General features: G+C 43.7%; 1 protein-coding gene across 3 annotated transcripts in view; it reads left to right on the forward strand.

The window, feature by feature from the left end:
- myom3 (myomesin 3) overlaps positions 1–23,780 on the forward strand; it is a 56,517-nt gene that overhangs the window by 27,254 nt on the left and 5,483 nt on the right. For all 3 annotated transcript variants that reach the window (XM_076280445.1, XM_076280447.1, XM_076280446.1), the window contains 22 exons: positions 1–4; positions 1,373–1,530; positions 2,223–2,315; positions 3,107–3,195; positions 4,015–4,059; positions 5,510–5,650; positions 6,487–6,648; positions 7,635–7,776; positions 9,585–9,784; positions 10,146–10,199; positions 12,478–12,605; positions 15,136–15,319; positions 15,601–15,775; positions 16,230–16,351; positions 18,213–18,400; positions 19,641–19,767; positions 20,692–20,873; positions 20,989–21,103; positions 21,197–21,353; positions 21,570–21,676; positions 22,266–22,310; positions 22,522–22,658. The exon at positions 1–4 is cut by the window's left edge and continues 150 nt beyond it. In XM_076280445.1, the coding sequence (XP_076136560.1) occupies positions 1–4; positions 1,373–1,530; positions 2,223–2,315; positions 3,107–3,195; positions 4,015–4,059; positions 5,510–5,650; positions 6,487–6,648; positions 7,635–7,776; positions 9,585–9,784; positions 10,146–10,199; positions 12,478–12,605; positions 15,136–15,319; positions 15,601–15,775; positions 16,230–16,351; positions 18,213–18,400; positions 19,641–19,767; positions 20,692–20,873; positions 20,989–21,103; positions 21,197–21,353; positions 21,570–21,676; positions 22,266–22,310; positions 22,522–22,658 (2,755 nt within the window). The remainder of the gene's footprint in view (positions 5–1,372; positions 1,531–2,222; positions 2,316–3,106; positions 3,196–4,014; positions 4,060–5,509; positions 5,651–6,486; positions 6,649–7,634; positions 7,777–9,584; positions 9,785–10,145; positions 10,200–12,477; positions 12,606–15,135; positions 15,320–15,600; positions 15,776–16,229; positions 16,352–18,212; positions 18,401–19,640; positions 19,768–20,691; positions 20,874–20,988; positions 21,104–21,196; positions 21,354–21,569; positions 21,677–22,265; positions 22,311–22,521; positions 22,659–23,780) is intronic.

Genomic DNA, 23,780 nt, shown 5'->3' on the forward strand with positions numbered 1-23,780 from the left:
GGAGGTAAGGTCATTTATAACTAGAGAGGGATGAGTCAGCCACACTGAAGCAATTTAGAGAAGGCTACAGGACAAGTGAGTGCTCAATCTGCGTATTATAACTCCAGGATCAAGAGCAGAGTCTTTCTGTTGGTCTTTTTTTGATTTTGACTCATCATTAGTTGCTTTTTTATTAATGTTTTCCCTCTGGTCATGCCATAATTTGCGGATTAAAGTCCTTAGCTCATATTTAGATTCAGAAAGAGGATTAATGAAGAATTAACCAGGAATTATTTTCAGAACTTCTCATACACCATGTTGAGGGGGAAATACACTCTTTAGCGTGTCTATAAAATGCTGACGTTCAGTGGGTATCATCACTATTCACTCTGTCAGGCACAACTACAGTGTATCAGTGGACATTTATTATCTCTGTCAAACCTGGCCTCACCCCCATCAACATGCAGGGCTGCAACTATCGTCATTTCCCAACTATTAGCCACGGCTTATACATTGATTTTGCTAAATTTCTTCAGCTATGAGGTTAATACACGGGGGCAGTTAATATGGTATTAATATGGTTTTGTTTCTTTTAACTCGCATAAAACTGTCCTGCGGCTTATACACAATGCGGCTATTGCACAGGAAATTACTGTAGAAAAGTGTGGGCCCTAGTAGGAGAATATAATATCGGGCCCTCCAAATTATATGTTGGTCATTGAGTTATATGGGGGGCCCCGTCAGTGCCCTTTGTATCTTTGAATACAGCACCCCCACCACAACCCTGCCAAAATGGACCAGTCTGCATAACTTCATTACATATTGAATTCAGAATTCAATACTGAATTCATACTTATTGAATTCAGTGTCGTAATGGTCCTGATTAACACCATCAAATGTGTCCAGGTAATCAGGAGTGCTACTGATTGAAAAAAACACATACAAGGTGGAACTGGGTTGGAATCTTGTGGTAATCTCCAATACTCCAAAACACTATGATTGTGACGATTTTAACCATTTTACAAGTTTTTGATACCCTTCTATTTTTCATATGTCTTATAATCATGTAAAGAAAAGATGTACACACCTGTCCTTTGAAGTGCAGTATGTCTATGAACTGAACCCTTAAAGGTGCTCTAAGCGATGCTGGGTAACGTCACTTCTGTTGAAACAGAAAGCTAGCTCGCTATCTACTATACCAATACTTCCTCCCCCTCCCTCCCGTTGTTGGCTGTTTTTGGAGCCTGGGTTGTCCACAGAGATCGTGTTTTTGCTGTAAGTGACAAAAAAATGTTTTAGCCTAAAAAAACGTATGACATCGCTTAGAGCACCTTTACATCAAGAACATCACCATCACCATCATCATGCCCACACTTTCTGCCCAAACCCCCAGCTGCACAAGAAGAAGATGGTCCACATGAAGTACCTGGAGGACCTGAGCATGAAGGCCCCTGACTTCCCCATCCCACTGCGAGCCCACACCGTGTGGGAGGGCATGGGGGTGAAGCTCTCCTGCACCGTCCAGGGCTCCCCTGAGCCCAAAGTCACCTGGTGAGAGATGTCCAAAAAACATACTCATATAGACCTAAGTATCTTTTACACCATTTGATATAGCCAGTGAGGTAACTTAGAGTGTGGGTTTGTCTAAAGTGTGTGTGTTTGTTTGTTTGCTTGTTTGTTTGTGTTAGACATTGAGAAATAGAGAGAGCGAGCGAGAGAGAGAGAGAGAGAGAGAGAGAGAGAGAGAGAGAGAGAGAGAGAGAGAGAGAGAGAGAGAGGATTAGAATGTAGGATTGGATAGCCTGTGATTATGTCTGAGCCCATCAGGTCTTCATCAGTCCAGGCTTGGCCCTGGCTCAGCATTAGTGTGCTGGAGGCAGTGTGAATCCTGCCAAAGGGAAACAGTGGGGTTGGAGTCAGACCAACAGAAATCGGTTGGCACGGTAGGGGAGGGATGTAAATGGATATATATGAAGGCAAGATAAACTACAAACTTATACAGATTACAGATTAGAGAGAGAATCACTCCTGTGGGGTGGCAAAGAGTGTGTGTGTGTGTGTTTGTGTGTGTGAGTGTGTGTGTGTGTGTGTGTGTGTGTGTGTGTGTGTGTGTGTGTGTGTGTGTGTGTTGGTGTGCTCAACTTCACACAAGCAGTGGGCTCAGATGTGTCAGTGTGCACAGATGTGTCAGTGTGCTCAAATGTGTCAGTGTGTTCCATGTTTGAGCCCTCTTTTCTGGCCAGGTATAAAGATGGGGTCCCTCTGACTAAGTCTCACCAGCCCTGGAGATACACTCTGGTCCAGGCGTTTGGCCTCAACACTCTGGAGATCAGGAGGTGAGAGAAGATAGGAGGCTACTATTTCATTTACATTTATTAATTTAGCAGACACTTTTCATCCAAAGTGACTATGTCAGTTATATTACAAGGGACTACATTGTCCCCGGAGCAACCCAGATCCCAGATCCTTAACCACTACATTACCACCACCACCCATAGAATACACTAATGTGAATGCTAATTACATTTCTACATAGCAAGAGGCCAGTAAACCTCTGGTGGCCATGCAGGCGTTTTGCTCATCGGTTTACAGGCAGTCCACTGGCTAGTTACAGCCCACTGCTGGAAAGATGATGATAATGGTCTGACGAAGAAGTGGCAAACTGTAAATGCAGGTCTAATATACCATTATGATTTTGCTGTCAGAGATTCCGTTTTTTAAACCAATGAAGAAGGGTTAATCTTCAAAGGTTCATATAAAGTGGATTATATTCTGCATACACATGCAGCATATATTAGTTGTCCTCTGGTGTGATTATTGTAATATCATCCTTTGTTCACTATAGCATCACAAATTAATTAGCTAAATCAAGATTTCCACATCGGTGACTTGTATAACCATTAGCATTCTCTATAGACGTTTGGCTTCTAACCATTCAGAGTAGCAAAAGTATCAACAGTGAAGTTTCTGCCAATACAGGGGAGGCGCTGATTCAGCTGGGGAATTGGGGAATTGAACATTAGTGTGGTGGAGTTGTCACAGAGATCAATTCGGCAATAGCTTTACTCTCTCCAACTCTCTCCATTCTCTCTCTCCCTCTCTCTCTCTCTCTCTCTCTCTCATCCAGATGCTGTGCTGAGGATGCTGGAGAATATAAGGCGGTGGCGAAGAGTTCTCTGGGAGAAGCTACCACCTTCGCTACTCTCCACATAAACTGTGAGTTCCTCTTCCTACATGCTATATATTAGCCCAAGTTCAATATTACATAGGTTGAGATTAAATATTGTATAGGGGGGCATCAAAAACATCAGCGTGCAATCTGTTCAAAGCCTGTCACAGTGCGAACATGTGACAGGCTACGGTATACGGCCTGTGTCAAAGCTGACAAAGAACATACACTAGGAGCGTTCAAACATTAACTATGCTCTTTCCTTTTCTCACTCTCCGGTGAGCTTCCGTGTTACACTGCTCTCTCGGTCCTTTCAAGAGCCACTGAAATATTCACATAGTAAGATGCTGATGAATTAATAACCACAAGAAAACAATGTGACTCTGCATCTGGCTGTGGCATCAATTAATCACGGCAGTGATCTACTTAAGGGACATGAAACTAAATGAAGGCCTGCTAACCGAGTGTCTCCATTACATTTTTGGACCGTCTGCCCAAGGGAATTACATTGCGTCATAATTTAAGTGCTCAATAGGACAGAAGCTAATTCCTTTAGCCTGGTATGGATGGCACTCAACGTCCAGCTACTGCATCTGGGCCTGTCATATCTCAATAAAATGAAGAACAATGATAGAAGATACTTGACAGGCCACCAATGCATCTCCATGGCTATTTATATTTCACAGGCTCCTGTTCACTTGTCAAAAATAGATTTTAAAAAAGGGAATATTTGATGAAGCTTACAGGAATATGTCTCTGTGAGGTGGTTGATTTGTCTTTTTCACATCTTTCTTTCTCTCTCCTCTTTCTTGCATTCTTTTACTTTCTTTCTTGCCTTCTTTCTCTCCATCTGTGTGTCCCTGCAGCCTATGAGGGACCGCAGGCAGGCCTAGAGATTTCACGGACCCCACGTAAGTGCCACACAATGTCCTCCAGCGCTAATAACCTGTTTCGGGAGCCTTTTGAAGTTTCTCACCTCCTCGTGATGAGGAACAAGAAAGACCTCCGCCGCTTTGAAGTTGATTCCTTTTCATTTGTTCAAATTCCTCTAAATTTCCAGCTGTGGGCACATAGAAGCAGAGGGAAAACGCTGGACGAGTGGCAGGGAACACTCGAGGAGTGGAAAGGGGGATGAAGAGAGGAGGAGGAGGAGGAGAGGGTGGAAGAGTGGGGGGCTGAGTGAGGAAGAATAGGAATGGAGAATTATAGCACACTCATTTATATTTAATCACAGTGGTATGTTTACATCGAGGATTACAGAGGAAGGCTTGAACAAAATCTAACAGAAAGAGCTAGGGGCACATTGAAGGCTGGGATATGTCTAACATATAGCATCGGAAGCACTTGGAGGGCTGGAATATATCTAATGTATAGAACCAGCGGGAAGGCAAGAGTGGAAAATTGTTAGGGAGCCTGTGCTTTGCTTGAGTGAGCATGTTTCTAAGTCTAAGTCTGTGCTACTGTGTGTCAAAAGTAGCTGTTACTTTAGACAAATGTTCTCATTTCCCATTTTCAGACTCTCCCTCTACAGGGTGACTCCAGACTGCAATCACTAAATCATTCCTTGACAGGGAGCCAAAATGTAGTGAGTTCTAACATCCCGTATTATGTATGGGATGTAATATAGTGGTAGGTTGCTCATTATCCTTACATGAAACTATTAGCATCTAATGCACATTACCAGCAGCAAGCCCTTTGTAGATGATAGCTGTGATGTAGCCTCCACTAGATTAAAATAATTAGCACTAAAGTGGCTATATGCAGCGTACAAATACATGCACTATTTTAGTACGAGTGTCAGTAAAAGCTGTTTGTTCGTGTTGTGCAAACTGATCATGAGATGCAGAGGCACCATGGGTACATGTCAGGGAATGTTTCTGTTCAGTCATTATTTCCTTTGCCATCTGGCTGAGACCTCCTTCTCTGTCAACAGAAAAGAGCTCCCTAGAAAAATACTCACCATCTCCTGGGCGTCTCCTCAGAAATGGCAAGCCTATGTCTGAGATTTGATGGTATTGTCTCTTCTTAGATTGCCTTTCTTTTTACCCTCACTATAATGTTTGTCCTTCTAGATTGCACTTTTCTTTTTTTTTAAGGTCTGCTTTTTTCTTCTAGTCAGAAGTGTTCCTAACAGTGTTCCACCCGTGTTTATTTTACACACAAGCTAGAGAGCTGTGACAGCGACTACAGGCCACAGGGGGAAACCCCTGTTGGTGTATTTTCACCTCTGAGGTTTCCAGGTGCACAAGCTTGTCTCTCTGACAGAACACGTCTGGGGTTTCACCTGTGGTCCACCTGGCCATAAACAGGTCTCCTTAGTCCATGAGGCCTTTGCATGACTCACTACCTGTTCTGCGTTAGTTCCAGTTGTGGAGCAGGAGGCGCTGTTTGGGTCGACCTTTGCCCCGACCTTCGTGAAGGAAGGGGAGATTCTCACTCTGCGCTGCAGCTTCAGTGAGCCGCTACTGCCCTTTCAACAAGACGTGGCCTGGTTCAGAGATGGTGAGGCTGTGTGTGTGTGTGTGTGTGTGTGTGTGTGTGTGTGTGTGTGTGTGTGTGTGTGTGTGTGTGTGTGTGTGTGTGTGTGTGTGTGTGTGTGTGTGTGTGTGTGTGTGTGTGTGTGTGTGTGAGAGAGAGTGTGTGCAGGGGGTGTGTGTCTATGTGTGTGTGTGGGTGGGTGGTGAAGTGGATATATTTGTGTGAACTGCTTCCCTTTCAACACAACATGGCCCGGTTCTGTGTGTGTGTGCATGTGTGTGTGTGTGTGTGTGTGTGTGTGTGTGTGTGCACCTACATGTGTGTAGCCTTCTTTGTGTAGGTAGAAGTATGTGTGGGGGCACCATTTGAAACTGTTCACACACTCAAAAAGTGAAACACATGTGCGAGTTGAAGTGACTCTTAGCATAAACGGTTGCTTTATTAAGAACATCCTGCACTCAGTGAACATTACGTTTAGAACCTCCCCCACACTAGAGGGTCAGAGGTCACAACCTTTCGCATTTGAGATCCTTCATGTGGCTTTTGATGATTTACCCTTACTCTTTTAGAGCTAAGGATCTATTTGAACCAGTCACTTCTATGGCATTTGATAGTTTGAAAATTCAGCAGTAAAGTTTCACTTGCTTGAACTGCACATAGAGAAACAATGTTGAATCTGATCAGTGTTTTCTAAAGAACCTACAGTGCAGCTTCTGTTTTTACCCTCGTCAAGTCTCCTGATACCTCGAGGCCTTTTATCTCTGCCTTCCCCCAATTCTCTTTGCTTCTCCATTCTCCACTTTCCTCTCCCTCCTTCCTCTCTCATTCTCTCTCCTCTCCTCTCTGCCTCCGGTCTTCAGGGGTCCCCCTGAGAACATCTAGTCGCCTGCAGGTGCACACAGCTCTCCGCTCCTGCTCTTTAACTCTCAACTGTGTCCAGAAGGAGCACGAGGGCCTGTACAAGGTCCGCCTGCGCACCTGGACAGGTTACACTGAACACAGTGCCTACATCTACGTCAAAGGTGAGAGCTGGGACAGTGTACTTCACTGGTGACTAGTACTGACCATTTCTTGTTTTCCTGTGTTGTGTGAATGTTAGATCTTTTACGTCTTGTGTATATTTAGTCAAACACCGCAAAAGTGAAGAGGAAGGTTTAGCCTAATTGGAGCACAACTAAGGCTGCAGACCCTAAGGAAATGTTTAAGGCAGGCATATGCAGCCTCTAAATATACACTGTCCCAAATAGGTCCAGAAACGTAAGGCAGTGACAACAATAAACAAAGACAAACTGCATGATACAGGCTGGATGAAGTCTCAACGCTGCAGGTTGATGCATGCGCCCTCTTGAGTACACATGCTAGCCTGAATTGCAGTCTCAGTTCTGGCAGTTATGTCCTCCCAGATGCTCAAGCTGGGCAAATACTGGCTTACCTACTGCTTGGCGTTCTGTTAAATCCAATTGGGCCTCCAAAGGCAGCCATTTGCAGACATTCTATCACTGTGTGTAACCTTGAAGTAGCACACTTCAGAGACTGAGTGGAACTTAGAGTCAGCAGCCATCAACATGGTCGTCTTATTAAAGTCTGCTTCTGCTTCCCCCATCCACATGTAGTTCATTAAAGAAGCTTCCCCCTGCAGCGATTAGGAGTGTGTCTGTCACCTTAAAAGTATTAAAGAAAGAATTAGCTTTGCATATTTGCCAGGTTTGGGGCACATTCTGAGTCAGTCTTTTCTGGCCAAGTCCTGCACGAGCGGGTTTTTTCAAGTCTACTTGGCTTTGGCTTGTCAGAGGCAATTAGTGGCTTTAAAAGTACAATCATTAGAGTAAAAAGCTTGGAAACGACAGAAGACTACTGACTGAAATTACGTTTTCACATTTTACTTTGTCACAGCCTCTCTCTCTCTCTCTCTCTCTCTCTCTCTCTCTCTCTCTCAACGTGTGTTTCCCTCTTCTTTCTTCCTTTCTCATCGTGTGTGTCCTCCTCCCCCCATGTTGCCCTGCGGCAGATGCCTCCTCTGTTGTGCCTGGAGGCCCCGGCTCCCCTCTGCTGCTGGAGGTGTCTGACGTGAACAGGGACTACGTGTTCCTGCGCTGGCAGCCCCCCAGTGCTGACGGAGCCTCGCCCGTCCAGGGCTACTACATAGAGAGGTATGGACCAACCAAATGCCAACATTAACACTCAGACTGACAAGAGATTTTGTAGGCATGTGCAAAACCGACCATGACAGACCAAATGTCATAATTTCACAATGGATACCAAATACACCAGCTACCATGCCCTCAGTAGGGCAGCAGATAAGCTTGTGTCTACGGTCTCTGGCCAGGGTCCTGAAATCAGTGTGCTGGTAGGCGAGGAGGAAGGCAGGAGATGGGAGAGACGGTGGGATAAGGGGTTTGGCACTGATGCAAAGCTAAGCTCAGATGTTGGAAATTGGACGTTCTAAAGAATATCTGGGTTCATTGAATTCAACATAGAATTTTAGATCCTTACATTGTTGCAGAACAGAATCTTTGTTAGAATGTTCAAAACTCCCCTGCTGAAGGGTTGAGAAGTACATTGGAAACAGTTTGTGTGAAGGGGTAAGGAATAAGAAGCTTGGTAAATCTGTCACTCTTGTGTCGATCTTTTTCCAATGGGATTAAAAGAATAATACACAGAGCTTTGCTGGAACACACCGAAATGTAAACAGAAGGGTACAACTTAAGACAACCAAAGCTATATAAATAATGTAACAATTTATAGACAATATTCATTTCACAGTCACATTTCAATTCATTCAAATCCTTTGAACTTTTTTGCCATCCAAACATTGGCAAAGTGCTGAGCATTGCATTGCACACATATCAGAAATTCATGCATAAAGTTGCATGCATAACAATAAAAAAGCAACAAAGTCCAATCAGTAAACTGTGTTGTATAAATGTACTTATTATAGAAACAAAACTAAAGGTGATACAAAGTCTGAAAAAAAGAGTCGTCTTTCTCATGCAAGAATTTGCCACTTTTAAAGCATACGTTTATGAGCAACTATATACTGTTATGATTTTCCAATTAAATTTCATGCAATATGGTCATGTATCTGACAGGCAAACAGACCAGTTTAATCTATGTGGCACCTAAAAGACATGACTTGGCATGCTGAAACGTCTTTTAGCAGTGCCAACTGTGTTGCTATTGATGTTTGAAAGGTTATTGCACATCTTTGCAGTAGTTCAGATTGCTTACTGCTGCTTTAAGGAGTATGGGGAGCAGGATGGACAGGTGTGTGAGGCAGCGTGGGGCAGTGGGTTGGACAGCATGTGGGGCAGACAGGTGTGGGGCAGCGTGTGGGGCAGACAGGTGTGTAGACCAGCGTTTACTGTATTGTAGCCATTTGGTGTGAATCTGAATCTGACTTACTCTGAAGAAAACGCTAATGTGCGTGTAGGCCTATCTGCTGTGTGTGACTATGCTTGCGTGTGTATTAGTGTGCGTGTAACAGTGCCATTTAGTGTGTCCTCTTATTACAAATATGCTAATGAATGTCTAAAATGGAAGATACAAGCCTTGGTGAGTCAGTGGTAAGGCACTTAACTTTATTGTCTCTTAGCAACAAGGCAACACCGTTGGCAAAATCATCAGCTTTTGTTTACCGGATCTTTGTTTATTCTGTGACTCCATGAGTTAATGTTCTTTTGATGGTCCATTTCACCTTTTGTGTTTAAGTCATTTATGTCACGTGCTAACAGTGACATATATTCCACAGGGCATATTTTTAATACCACATTCATGTCGATTCATACTTATACTTATATACTCAATAAAGTATCTATCTATCTATCTATCTATCTATCTATCTTATAAAGTAATGGACTATGTAACACTCCTACTAGTTGCCATGGCATCATTTTTCTTTACTTGTCTGTGAACATGTGTGATTCATAACTTTTCTTCCTGGCCTTTGTGTGTGTGTAAGGATGGAAATTGGTGTTGGGAAGTGGGTGCGCTGTAACAAGGATGTGCAGAAGGCCTGTTACTATCCGGTGACAGGCCTGAACGATGGCACCATGTACCAGTTCCACGTGTGTGCTGTCAACCAGGCTGGGGTTGGCCGCCCCTCCAAACCCACCGAGCCTATGTTCACCTCTGACCCCAACGAGCCCAGCAGGACTATGGGTAAAGAATTCTCCAGATTAGAGTGGGGTGGAATATGTGTGTGTGTGTGTGTGTGTGTGTGTGTGTGTGTGTGTGTGTGTATGTGTGTGTGTGTGTGTGTATGTTTGTGTCTGTTTGTGTACATAAATACATAAATAAATACACAAATACACAGTATGTTTGTTTTCACAGTTAACTTAAAAAATACTATTAGTTTTCACAGTTATAACTTCAAACACAGAGGCCCAGAGTGAATCAGTTCTAAATGGGATTTGAGCTTTCTGTGGACCCCAGGAGTATTGCCTGTATCTCTAAGTGCATAAACCCATCTACCTTCCCTGACTCCTAACTTCCCTCTGCTCCCCCCCCCCCCCACACACAGTGATCAAAGTGGATCGTGGGAGAGAGGTCATCATCACCAAGGATGAGCTGGAAGGTGAGAGACACACAAGGCACATATACTGTAGTCTGTACTGTTTTGCACATTGGTACTTTGTGTATGGTCACAAACTGTACACATTAGGACTATTATTCTGTATATACAATTCTTATGTATGAACCCTTTTTCAGCTGTGCCCACTTAATCTCTGTTTATAACATATTTAATTCATTACATAATATAATAACCTTTATCTAGATTTCCATACACTGTCTATAGCACTGCACATGTTTTAAGTAGGGCTGTCAAAATAACTGATTAATTTCGATTAATTAATTTGAGAAAAAATAACTGATTAAATAAATTAGTGCAGATTAATCGATTCCCTATGACCTTTGACCCCGAGCCGCTCTAGTCAATAAAAATTAGACTGTAAAATGAAGGAGAGAGAAGAAAACGTGCTGCCTGGATCATTGATTGGAACATTTACTTTTAAAAAACGGCCTGATGGTTTTGATAAAAAATAAAGTGTTGAAAATAAAGTCCTCTGCAATGCCTGCAGCAAAGAATTTGCATATCACCGGAGTTCATCAACTCTATAGTCACACATTAATGCAAAGAAATAAGTGTTGACATTGAGGGGAGTGTTAATTTATTTTCATTGTGTCCCCTAAGTTATATCTGTGGCCTGAAATTCCTTGTATGTGCAAAAAAAACTTCTTCCCGAAGCACTTTTGAATTTATTTCCTCAGCATATTAGGTCATTATTTGAACAGTGAAAATAATAATAAGAGTTTTTTTACTTTAATGTCACTAATGCTGATTATTCAATGATTAATTTGAATTTAAATATTTTAAATACTTTAACAGCAACAATTATATATGCGATTAATTTAGATTAATTAATCACAGAGTATGTAATTAATTAGATTAATTGTTTTAATCGATTGACAGCCCTAGTTTTAAGATATAGCATCCCCTATGCTGTAGTACTTACTTATTCCAAAACATAGCTGCTAATCTGTTAATAACACTATTCTTATGTACTTCTGCTTAGATGCTAACTCCATTTCATTTGATTTGTAGCCTACCTGTTCTCTGCACAACGCCAATAAAGTTCAATCTAATCTAACATAATCTAATCTTTGTCTGATGGAGAATCCCGGAGCAATGTCATTTTGTGGTACTACTGGGGTGCTAGAAGCACCAAGATGACATTGACGTGACCCGTGACGTGATTTTATACACAGGACAGGACCAGTAAATGTGTGCCTGTGTTGCATTGCAGGGGGAAAAAAATATAAAATCAAATTTAGATCAGCCTTTGCTTCCTGCCAGGGAAGGCATACAAACTGTCTTACTTTTTATACAAGGGAGTGTTATAGAGCCATGGTTCAACTGCCAGTTTAAGATCAATAATAAATGGATTTAGGGATTTAGAGGAAAGACAAAGACACATGGCAATAAAGTCTTCCAAAAATAGTCCTACACTGCAGAGCTTTTGTTTTCAAGCAAGAGCATAATGCTTTCAGCAGCCTCAGAACATAAGTAACTGTAATAGCATGGTCCGCAACAGCCAAGTGTTGAACTAATTGTGTTTGCAGTTTTGAAAATGTGACAAAAGGATGGTAGGGATTGTAAAAAATAGAGCTGCAATACAATGTCTTACTGTAGCATTCATGGACAGTACTAATGGTAGTCCACAATATGGATAATAAACACAATTACATGTATTATGTGCAGGTCTTTCACTCTGTCAAACCTTTAGATTGATTGACATCTATGACATCCCGGTTAGGTCACATCTTGTATTGCGACGGTTCTTTTACCATCAGTGTGAAAAGCAGTAATAGCCTGTCGGTGGATTTCAAGGTGATACGGGAAACCTTAGTGGCGAATGGTGCGGGGAAAGTGGGGGAATGATGGGACATTAAGATGAAATAGCACAGCGTGGTAATGGGCCCTCGGCTCTACTCCGCAAATCACAGAGGGCTTTTAAAGGGACATCCACAGTTCTCTATTATTCATTGCATCTGTATTTGTCCGTGTGTGTATGGGTGTGTGGTACAAGGGCACAGTATAGTGTGTGTGTGTGTGTGTGTGTGTGTGTATGTGTGTGTGTATGTGTGTGTGTGTGTGTGTGTGTGTGTGTGTGTGTGTGTGTGTGTGTGTGTGTGTGTGTGTGTGTGTGTCTGTGTGTGTGTTGACCTTGTCGTTGATCAGTGATTCAGCTCAACTGGACTTTCCATGCTTCATCTCTCTCCTCCTCCTCTTCCTCCTCCTCATCCTCTCCCTCTTTTCTCTCCTCCCTTCTTTTCCCACTCTCCTCCTCCAGGTCGGATCCGAGTCCCGTTCACCCCGACTGATGTGCGTGTGTGTGAGCTGAGTGACACGTACGCCGTGTTGTGCTGGAACGAGCCGGAACCACGGGGCAAAGAGCTGCTCACCTTCAATGTGGAGCGGGTGAGTCAGAGCTGCAGGAACCAAACAGCACCCCACAACCACCACCCCCCCCCCCCCCCAACCCATGTCTGACACCTCACCCATCCTGCCACCCACCCTGTGCCATTTCTGCCTGCCCAAACACTCATTAAGACTGGGGCCTCTGTACACCAGCACATGCTCACTCTGGTTAGGCCATGGCTCACACACACACACACACACACACACACACACACACACACACACACACACACACACACACACACAAAAACACACACACACACACACACACACACACACACACACACACACACACACACAAACACACACACACACACACACACACAAACACACACACACACACACACAGAATCCCAGTGCTGTGCCTACAATATAAATGATTTTGGAGCCTTTGCCACTCTGCCAACTAGAGACATGAGAGAGTTGTGGACAGCCAGCCAGGGCTGCTGTACAGGGGGTACTCATTAAGAGTGTAGGAGACCCTGCAGCTGAAAAATACTTTTTATGCTTTGTCTGACCTTATATTATCAGGAATTAAAGACTGCAGTATATGAAGACAGCATTTTTTTTTTTGTAACCTAGACGTGCTACTGTAAGTGAAATGGTATTAACATTGTAGAAGAATATGTCTGTTTCCATGACCAAATTTGGTACCTTTCCCAGATTATGCACTTGAGCACTTTACGCTTTGAAAAGCAGTGGTGGTTAGGTATGATTTGCCATATTAAAAGCCTGGAAGTGATGATTTCACATTTTCACTTGCACCAGATGACGAAATGCTGCAATTTTAGCCAGCATAAAGAAAGCCAATACCTTGCAGTAATGAGCAGGGAAAAAGCCCCTTGCCACAGGACACACATATTCTTTATTGGACTTTTATAAGTTGAGCTGTAATAAAACTGTCCAATCCGTCAAAAGTATCAGAGACTGCACCAGGCTGAAGCCTTAGATATTAGTATTGCTTTTTTTTCTTTTTCATTTTTTGTCTAAAAAATAGATTGAAAATTGCCTCCACCTTGGGTAGGCTTTATTATGTTCAGAACCCCTCATACCAGAGTCCTGTTTTATTTAAATGAAATTTGATGAAATGAAAAATATATGGATGTTTTAATGGGCGTTCAATTTAGTGTAGCCTAGGCAAAAAATGGAAAAGGGCAAACAGATGAGGATTGGAGGTGCAAAAAGAAAATGTGAAGTGTAGAGGAGATGCCATCTATGTTTGTCTTTCTAACTCCTAACTTCAACATCTCAGAGAAGGGAGTCTAGTCGGAAGTCATAAAAGTCAGTTAAGGTTAGAATTATCTTTGGGTTTTGAGGGATTCCAAAGCCGGAGAGATTTTGGAATGCTAATGGCTCTACTGCTCAAACTTCTAGTGCTTTTATGATGGTGTACGCTAATACTGTAGGTACATTCACACACTATTTACTATGAGAACATCTCATGGCACACCACCATGATATTAAACATACTGTATGTCACAACATAACAAGTTTATTATTGTTTATTGCCCCCTGCCACCCAAAAATGGGTATTTTGATAATGTTGGGAGGTTATGCATGAACCGCATTGATAGACATAGAGAGAGAGTTTAAGATATTAAAGCTATACTCACACACACACTCACAAAAATAAAAATATATATATATACTCTTTTGATCCCGTGAGGGAAATTTGGTCTCTTCATTTATCCCAATCCGTGAATTAGTGAAACACACACAGCACACAGTGTGGTAAAGCACACACTAATCCCGGCGCAGTGAGCTGCCTGCATCAACAGCGGCACTCGGGGAGCAGTGAGGGGTTAGGTGCCTTGCTCAAGGGCACTTCAGCCGTGCCTACTGGTCGGGGTTCGAACCGGCAACCCTCCGGTTACAGGTCCAAAGTGCTAACCAGTAGGCCACGGCTGCCACAATGGTATGCATTGGTATGCATTGTATATGATGGTTGTGATAAATAGGCTCTTGGAGGACCTACACACACACACACATACATACAAACAAATAAGCTCTCACACAGTGCTAACTCTACCTGTGTCTCCTTAGTGCTTTGGGTTGCACTATGTGCATGTTAAATGCGCTTTAAAAATAAATCTGACTTTCTGTTGGAAGCTGCTTTAATTTCCTTATTGCTGTTCAGCGGAAGAAAAAGGGATGGGTTTATGCTCAGCTACAGTATGTTGTGTCATGTTTGAGGAGTGATTGACTCTTAGTTGCACGCAAGTGTAACATTCCTTGACCAATATAAATAGTATCAAGAATGATGGATGACACAAAATGATATGTAGATGAAGTAGTCAGTCAGGTTTAGAGGTAAACGTGATTTTAATAGCATAAACTTAAGCCAAATTATTAATGAGACAATGACTGTTAAAGACAAAAAAAGCCTTCAATCTGAAGCTGTACTGAACTGAAATGCTACTGTAGACTTACACTTTTAGTATTTGCCAGGTTCTGCATTCTACAGTTACTCTGAGTGAGTGAGTGTGGCTCAGACTTTGTTTTGCATGTTGTTTCATTGGCTGATTCTCAGTCCGTTGAGGGGAAGAACAGTTGGTGTTTGGCCAGCATGGACACAGTGGTCAGCTCCCCAAGATTTGTCGCCTTTAACCTCCAGAAGGGCACATCCTACAACTTCCGTGTGCGTTCGGTCAACAAATACGGTGTGAGTGATCCATCTGAGCCAAGTGAACCAGTCACGCTGGGGAAAGCTCAAGGTCAGTCATGGATGAGAAATAGCTCTCGTAATATATAAGGATTTATCTGATGTGTCTGGTCTGATGGCGAGAGAGAGTGTGTGTGTGTGTGTGTGTGTGTGTGTGTGTGTGTGTGTGTGTGTGTGTGTGTGTGTGTGTGTGACATGTCATGTACGATTTTTTGAAGTTGTATTTTCTGGTGCCTGCATCATCTGTCTTACCAGTTGTTTTGATTGCTCATATCTCATCTTTATATTCTCTCATCTCCCACCCCACCCCAACGTTCCCCTTCTCCTTCCCAGCAACACCTCCTGCTCCTAAGAGCATCCAGGCCACGAGGGACACCGACTTGTCTGTCCTGCTGCAGTGGACAAAGCCCAAGGAAATAGAGGGCATTCTAGGATACTATCTGTACTTCAGTGAGGCTGGGAAGAGTGAATGGAGGACCATCAACAACAAACCCATCACCGCGAACAGGTTTATTCATCAATCCCACTCATCAATCCCATAAGCCATCTTCTTTTAGAGCTGCATATGTCTAAACATACAGGCTGTTATCTGTCAACATGTTGCCTGTACATTCAAGGTTAACATTATACAGAGTGTCCTATCTCTCAGTTTCATACAATCTCATCAGAGAAATGAGTGGCACAAACAGTAAGCATTATAGTAGATGTCAAATTGGACAGGGAAACCCACTGAAGCATGTAATGTTTCTTTATCCTCCAATTTTACTTCATCAGAGAGGATTACAAATCTCATCATCTTTGAACATATGGTGTCTCTTATCCTAACTGTGCTGTCTAAATGAGACAATTATATGATAAAGAGCTGATAGTGACAGCTATCTTTTCTCTCTGCATACCTGAAACTTTGGATATGTGTGCTCAGAACCCTTCAGGCATATTCAGGTAACGTTTTCTCACCCCAGATTTACTGTCCATGGCTTGACCAAGGGGAAGCAGTATGTGTTCCGCGCGAAGTCCGTGGGACGTGCCGGAAACAGCCAATACTCTGACGAGTCAGAACCGGTCCTGGTCAAATCAGCCGTATGTGAGTACTTAACCCGACTGGCCATGGGTTGCCCACCGGCACACACACACACTGCCGTGCCAAGAGATCCACTGAAGTTAAGATGCAAACCAGCTAGCGCCGGACCGGCTGTCATATAACTTTACCAGTCAGTCAATGGAGGAGTGCTGTAAGGTTGCTGCGTTTAAGACAGCTTGAATCCTACAGAATTCCACGTAGCTCCTTTAATAGACGAAGAACATAGATAGAGTCTTTAATCTCCCCAGGGGGGAATCGTTTTCACACATCAGTCCAGGTTCCACAGGTAAGAATGTGGGCACAGCACCACATAAGAGAAGAAACCCCTCTGCGGTCAAAGCAAACAGAAAGAAAACCTTGATCTAGTATGCTATATACAGCACTGCACCACTATGACACAATTGGTTTATGAATCTAACTTTAGAACCATCCAGCCCCTGGAATGGGACACAGTGTATAATGTTCCATAATTCAAAACACTACATGACTTGGGAAATATCGCTTCCTTCACCTTCAATGAGAGGGTTTTTTTTGGTGTAGAGGTAATCTATCTTGCAAAGGAGCACCTCCATTCCTGGCACAGTTGTGACCTATAATAGCAGTTCTGATTATCTCTGTGGTGCTGCCGGCTCCCCAGTAATAGCGGCTCATTTCGCCTGTCACTCATCCTGATGTAATTTACCAATGCACTGATGTAGGATCAGATAATGACAGGCCTGACATTTCTGTCCCATTCATGTAAACTGGGCCCTGCTGTGTCCTGAGATGAACCAAAGGACACGCAGACGCACATCGTCAGCACTTTGGTTCTGCTGTACGGCACTCAAGAGCTCCACAGAGCGAAGTATCATTACTCATTTCAGTCAGCAAAGAGTGGGAAAATAAAGAGGGGAAGGACGAAAGAATGAAAGAATAGAGTGGGAGAAAGGGAAAAGAGAGTGCTCCAGCGATCAAGTGAGGGGGATACAGATGGGTCAAAATAAATGAGTTATTTCAGCACCCGAATGTCAGTGGAATGACATATTGTAGGTTGTCTGTGATTTGCTGCTCTGGCCGGATGGTTGATTGCTCACCCTTGACTTGTGGGGGCGCGAGGGCTCAGCCAGCTTTTCATCAAGCCTCAGTGCTCTATAGATTAACTAATTAAAGCCGTTGCACAGACAGAAAATTACCTTAACTGGATTTCCATTTATTAACCAGCCACTGATTCAACAGTTTGTTGATTTGATTAGATAATGAAACAGGGCCTGACACACAGCAAAAAAAGGGGGGGGGGGGGGGGGGCTTGGAGAGCACAAACACAAGATCAGCGTCATAAAAGTGGTGGAACATTACGGAAAAGAGTCACATAGGACGGACGCTGCTGCGGCTGGTTCCCCTCTGTCGTCCTCATACAGAGCGAAGTGTCCACTGGGCTCCATGGCTACTAACGTCCAGGGCAGTTTGTTGTATGCTTTGGTCTAATTGGTTTTTTTTGCCAGCTTGAAGCGTTAATCAAACCTCATGGCTGTCCAGTGTGTAAAAAGGGCATATTTTTGTTCAGGTTGGGATATTTCTCCAGTGTTCCTACCTCTCTCTCTCTCTCTCTCTCTCTCTCTCCCTCTCTCTCTCTCTATCTCCCTCTCTCTCTCCCTATCTCCTTTTCCTATATACAGTATCTGTCACTCACTCTTTCTTATTGCATTTATTTTTTCTTTCTTTCTTTTTCTCTATCTCTTTCCTTCATCTCTTACTCATTACATCTATTCTCTACATGATTTATCTCTCTCTCTCTCTCTCTTTACCCCCATTCTCCCTCTATAATCTCCATCTCTATCTCTATCTCTCTTCACGTCCATCTCTATCTCTCCATCTCTCTGGCCAGATGTCCCATCCCCTCCGTCGGCCATTGCCCTGCTGCACTGCTCTGGCTCGGAGATGCTGCTCAACTGGAGAGCTCCGTCCTGGGACGGCGGCTCTCCTGTCCAGGGCTACTACCTGGACCAGAGAGAGAAGGCCGAGACCACCTGGCGTGAGGTGAACATCAAGCCCATCAAAGAGCGACTCTTCAAGGTGACTTGGCATTTTCCCCCTCATACTCGTGCTGGGTTTCGGTGACAGGCATTGATGTTTTTTTTTTTCTGCCTGGGCTGACTTTTATGTGTCTTCCTCCCGTCGAGCTCTTTTGCCAGCTGAAGTGGGTTACGCCTGCAGTGAACCGTGTCCTCCGAGACCTCATTAAAGCTTAAAATCCAAAAGCCTCTGTCCCTCGTTCTGTGCGGTGACGGTCTTAATTAGCTCACCTTTAAAATGTGGTCAGGGAGAGACAGCATGGCGACCAGTCTCCACACGTTGAGTGCACACACACACACACACACGCACACACACACACACACACACACACACACACACACACACACACTCACTCATGTAGTCACCCAGCCCTTCCCTTCCTTTTGCCCATTGCTGCACTACTGGAAGACTACACTACCCCTGGGCTTCCGTGAGCTGGAATCTTTGACACATGGAGCATGATAAATGTGTAGACTATTGCTGTTTGGGAAGAGGTCCGATTAGCTTCAGTCAGAGCTGAAACAGTTTGACAGAAACAGCGGACATTACATTTCCTGTGGGATGCACGTGCAACCTTGTGGCATTTATCTACCAGCATGCTTGCTTTTTGGGCACAGCGCCCCCTGTTGGGCAGAAGCTGCTATATCTGAAAAAAAAAGTTCCTCGTTACTTTCTCCATCAAATCGCATTATTATTATATTGGCTGGTATTGCCATATCCTGTTCATATTATATCTCAATAAATGCAGCATTAATTAGGTTGTATTGATCATGGAGAGACAGGGACGTGAGGCCAGTTGGGTCCGGCTGCTAGAGAACCGCTGCCTTCCTGGGCCTAGCCGCTCATTGGACAGTCAGGGAGACGAGCCACCCATCGAGCCTCATTAGAGGCCGTCTGAAAGGCGAACCCCTCAGGACTTGCACCGCACAACCCGCCATAGTGAGGAAACATTCTACTGCCATCTAGTGTTCAGAGGTGGAAGAACAACTCCATCTGTGAGTGTCGAAGCATCTCCATGCATGAAGCTTTTCTTTCCGGTCTGGTCAGTCAAGCTGTTGGAAAATTGAAGTCATTGGTCAGCTGAACACCGATAGCTTTTGTCTTAGATATGTATTGAAATTATTTGTAATATCAAGCACTGAATCCAAACTGTTTTTACCACATGCTGTTTTTACCACATGCTGTTTTCTCCATGTCTTTCTCCACAAATGACTCCCAGCTTGTCTGTGCGACTCTGCAGGTAACTAATCTCCATGAGGGGCAGTACTATCAGTTCCATGTGTTTGCTGCAAATATTGTCGGCACTGGCAAGCCCTCAAATCCCAGTGAATTTTTTCTGTGTGAGGAATGGACAATGGCAGAGCCAGGTGAGTGTGTACACAAACCACATCCAGACACACACATATACACAAAAACCACATCTCTCTCTCTCAGACACACACACACACACACACACACACGCACACACACACACACATACACCACTGTGCACACACACACAGAGGGAGAGTGACTCACAGACACTATTAGCACATTTAATGCTGCTGTTTACACTGTTACCACTGTTACATGTTACCACTGTTACCACTGTAAGCACTAAGAAAGAAAAACCTATAGACTCAGGAGCTGATGCACTTAAAGCAACGGCAAAGAACTTTCCCTCTTTCGCACGCACGCTATTTGTTTATCCAGCACCGGCTTTGCAAATAACGATGTCCACAGACAAGGTAGAATATTTTGCATGACTTATAAAAGTACGATGTATTGCGACATCAGACGCAAGTCAAATTTGTAGTTTCTTATGTCTCATTCCATCGAGCTACAGATCCGCTACCCGATCTGGCAAACTTACATAGTGCAGTTATAGCCGATAGAGGGCCGCGAAGCGAATGCAGAATTGCTGTTCACCCTGTTACGAGTTGATGAACCACTGAAACGATTTTGGAAACATTATTTTAAGGTACAAAAAACTCTTTGGTGTTGCTTTAAGAATAGTGCCTGTTTCATGCTTTGCTTGTGCCTTAAAACATGGCATGATATGTACAAACAGACCGCACATGAGTAAGAACACATTTTACACATTAGATGGATGGATGGGTAAGTTGATGGATGGATGGATAAATGCCTTAATAAGTAATTAGGTGGAAGGAGGGCTCTATGGATATGCAAACAAATGAGTCCATTGATGGATTGCTGGATGAGTGGATGAAGAGACGCAAAAACTGACAAATGGAAGATGGAGGGTGACAGCTAGTGACAGATTCCGCTCTCCCCATCATCCGTCCTCTCAGGCCCCCCCTATGACCTGGAGTTCCGTGAGGTCCGCAGGAACTCCCTGGTGCTCATGTGGGCGGTGCCTGTGTATAAGGGCCAGTCAGAGATCAGCGGCTATATGATTGAGCTCAGCGAAGGGCAGGAGTCTGAGGACTGGACACCTGTGAATGACGAGCCAGTCACAAGCACTCACTTTAAGGTGTGTATGTTATTGGTATTAATATCTGATAAGGGGTTGTGTTGTAAGTCTTGTGATGTGGCTGTTGATATGTTGATATAAGTGTGTGATATGGCTGTTCCCATTTCCTGCTCAGGTATCTGGCCTCAAAGCAGGTCAGACATATCGTCTGCGTGTTTCTGGTGTCAATGAAGCTGGTGTGGGCATGCCCTCCCTGCCCTCTGAGCCAATCACAGCTCAAACTAAACCAGGTATACAGCACCACACATAACATCTCCTACCTTCTCAAATTCCGTTTGTGCTCCTCCATGTGCAGGCCTAAATGATGATTACTTTCTCCTCAGGAACTAAGGAGGTGGAGATTGGAGTGGATAACGATGGCTTTATTTACCTGGCCTTTGAGGCGGATGAAATGACCAAGGACAGCAAGTTTGTCTGGAGCAAGAACTATGACGAGGCTATTGATGCCGGAAGAGTCAGGGTGGAGACTAAGAATAATAAGTAAGGAGAGAATAGCTGTGTGTCTCTCTGTGTGTGTTTGTGTATGTATGTGTATGTATGTGTGTTTGTGTATGTATGTGTTAATGTGCATGATCAGCTGTGTGCGTGTCCAGTTGTGTGTGTACGTGTGTGTGTGTGCGTGCGTGCGTGCATGTGTGTTCGTGCATGTGTGTGTTCATGTGTGTGTGTATCATGATGCTCTCGATCTCCCTACAGGTCCGTTCTGACCTTCCTTGAGCCGACTGAGGAAGACCTGGGCCTGTACACAGTGGAGCTTAGCGACAACCCTGAAGCCTCCTCCAGCTACACCTTCACTGCGGAGGGTACGCCACAGCCCTCCTCTCCCTCCTGTTCCCTATCCTTCTTCCCTATCTTGCTCGCTCACAACTCACTCTGTCATTTTCTGTTCTCTGAATAGAACCCCGTTTGCGCTCAATTTGCCATGCTCTCATCCCCACTGTGCAGGCTTCACTATAGCTTTGTAGGCCTGTACAGTTATCATTTGCACACAAAATACATATACATGCTCAAGTGATGCATTTTTTTGCAGCCCGCCAAGAAAACCAAGAATAGATACCAAAGAACTTCACATTAACTGGATGAGTGACTAACTGCATTTGTAGAGGATCTATGTGCATTTTTGAATATTCATTAAGTTGCACAAAATGGATTTTCTTTATGCATTTATGCTCAATACCCACCAGCACAAGCTCCAGACCTGGAGCACATCTGGGCCGACGTGCCTCCCTTATCGGAGTCAACCTCATGAATCATTCTGCTTGGGAAATATGAATCTGTGTCAGGCACAATGCAGATGTTAATGTACCACTTAGCCTCTCAGAAATCTCTCCCTCTCTCCCCCTCTCCCCCTCTCTCTCACTCTTTCTCTCTCTCTTGTGTTTCATTTCTCAGACCTCGAGCGTCTCACAGAGTTGAGCTGGCACATCAGAAACCCATGTAAGTGAGATAAATGGAGGTACTTGGCTGGGGCACAGCTAATGAATTACCCAGGCTCCTTGCATTTGTTGTCCCCACAATATTTATGCCCTTTCCCCCCGAAAGCTTGTGTTTTTGCCCCTCATCTGCATGTTTGTTTATGGTCTCTTCTGATTATGGTTTGTGTTGATGTCTCTGAACACGTGTTTGTTGGATGCTGTGTCTGGGTCAGTGATCCAGCTGAAGTCAGGCTGGAAAGTGGACGTGTCGGAGCAGGGTAATGTTCGCCTGTGGCTACAGACTGAAGCCCTGTCCAACGCTGCTGAACTGAGGCTCATCCTCAACGACAAAGAGATCTCCAGCACACAGGTACACATGCACACACACAGACACATAAACACACACACACACACACACACACACACACACACACACACATGAGCACACACACTTTCTTGTCAGATGTGAATGTGAGAAACTCCATGTCCTTGCATTCTGAAAAAAATGTGCCCTTTCTATCCTAATAAAATCCAAGTGTCAGGCATGATGTTTACATTCACAACCACAGGCTATAATTTAGCCAGAGCAAACAAATATAGTAATTTGCCTTAAAGGTTATACATATACGTAGCCACAGTGTTATGAAACTGCTCTGAAAATAGCCAGTGTTGGAGATGAAGGAGAGGGTAGCTGGGCCATGTGTCTTAATCTTACCTGGGGATTTAGCACTTTCATTATGAAATGGTTTACGTGCACAGGGTTTCATAACATTTGTTGTAGGCTGCTTCATTCATCTTAAACTCTTTGTTTTAGACACATTCAGTGTCCCTCTTTGACCCTACTGTTATCTAATCGGTATAAAACACATTGATCTCAATACAAATTTCAAGTTTTTGCCTAAAATTGCACTGTGCCTATTTACAAGGGCATTGTTCCCACCTCTTTTGGGGCCTACCATCAAATGTTGGGCCTCTATAGAAAGCTGAAAACCTGTAGTTTTCATATGAAACAGTCAAAATAACTGTGTGATGTACTCACACAGAGTTACAGAGGCTAGAATATAGTTTTTTCTTTCTGCCGGATTACAAGCATCTCTGAACTGACCACATTTCATCACTCTAGGTCACTTGATATCCCTTAGAAACACAACTGAGCCCTAGCACCAGGTCTTGTGAAGCTGTGTGCAAAAGTAGACCAAAATAGAATGAAAATATGAGTGCTTTAGACCATTATTTGCCAAGGTATGCTCATGCGTTTTGTAAAATGCCTATGGAAACTCCCCATAGGACTTTTTGTTATCCAAAATGCATACTGACACTAAAATGCTTACTGCACATGAACCCCTTTGTGTAGAAGCATAACCCTGGTCTCAAATGAAACACTATGGACTATTTTTATTGTATGTCAGGTGTTCTGATATAGACTGACTATACAAAATATGGAATAATAACAAAAAAATTTCTCTATTTTTGCATTTACTTTGTTGGTTCA

Source organism: Alosa pseudoharengus, unplaced genomic scaffold (assembly GCF_046254945.1).
Source record: "Alosa pseudoharengus isolate Yale_2024_CS ecotype anadromous, Long Island Sound unplaced genomic scaffold, YU_APseudo_1.1 YU_APseudo_1.1_scf_12, whole genome shotgun sequence".
NCBI lineage: Eukaryota > Metazoa > Chordata > Actinopteri > Clupeiformes > Clupeidae > Alosa > Alosa pseudoharengus.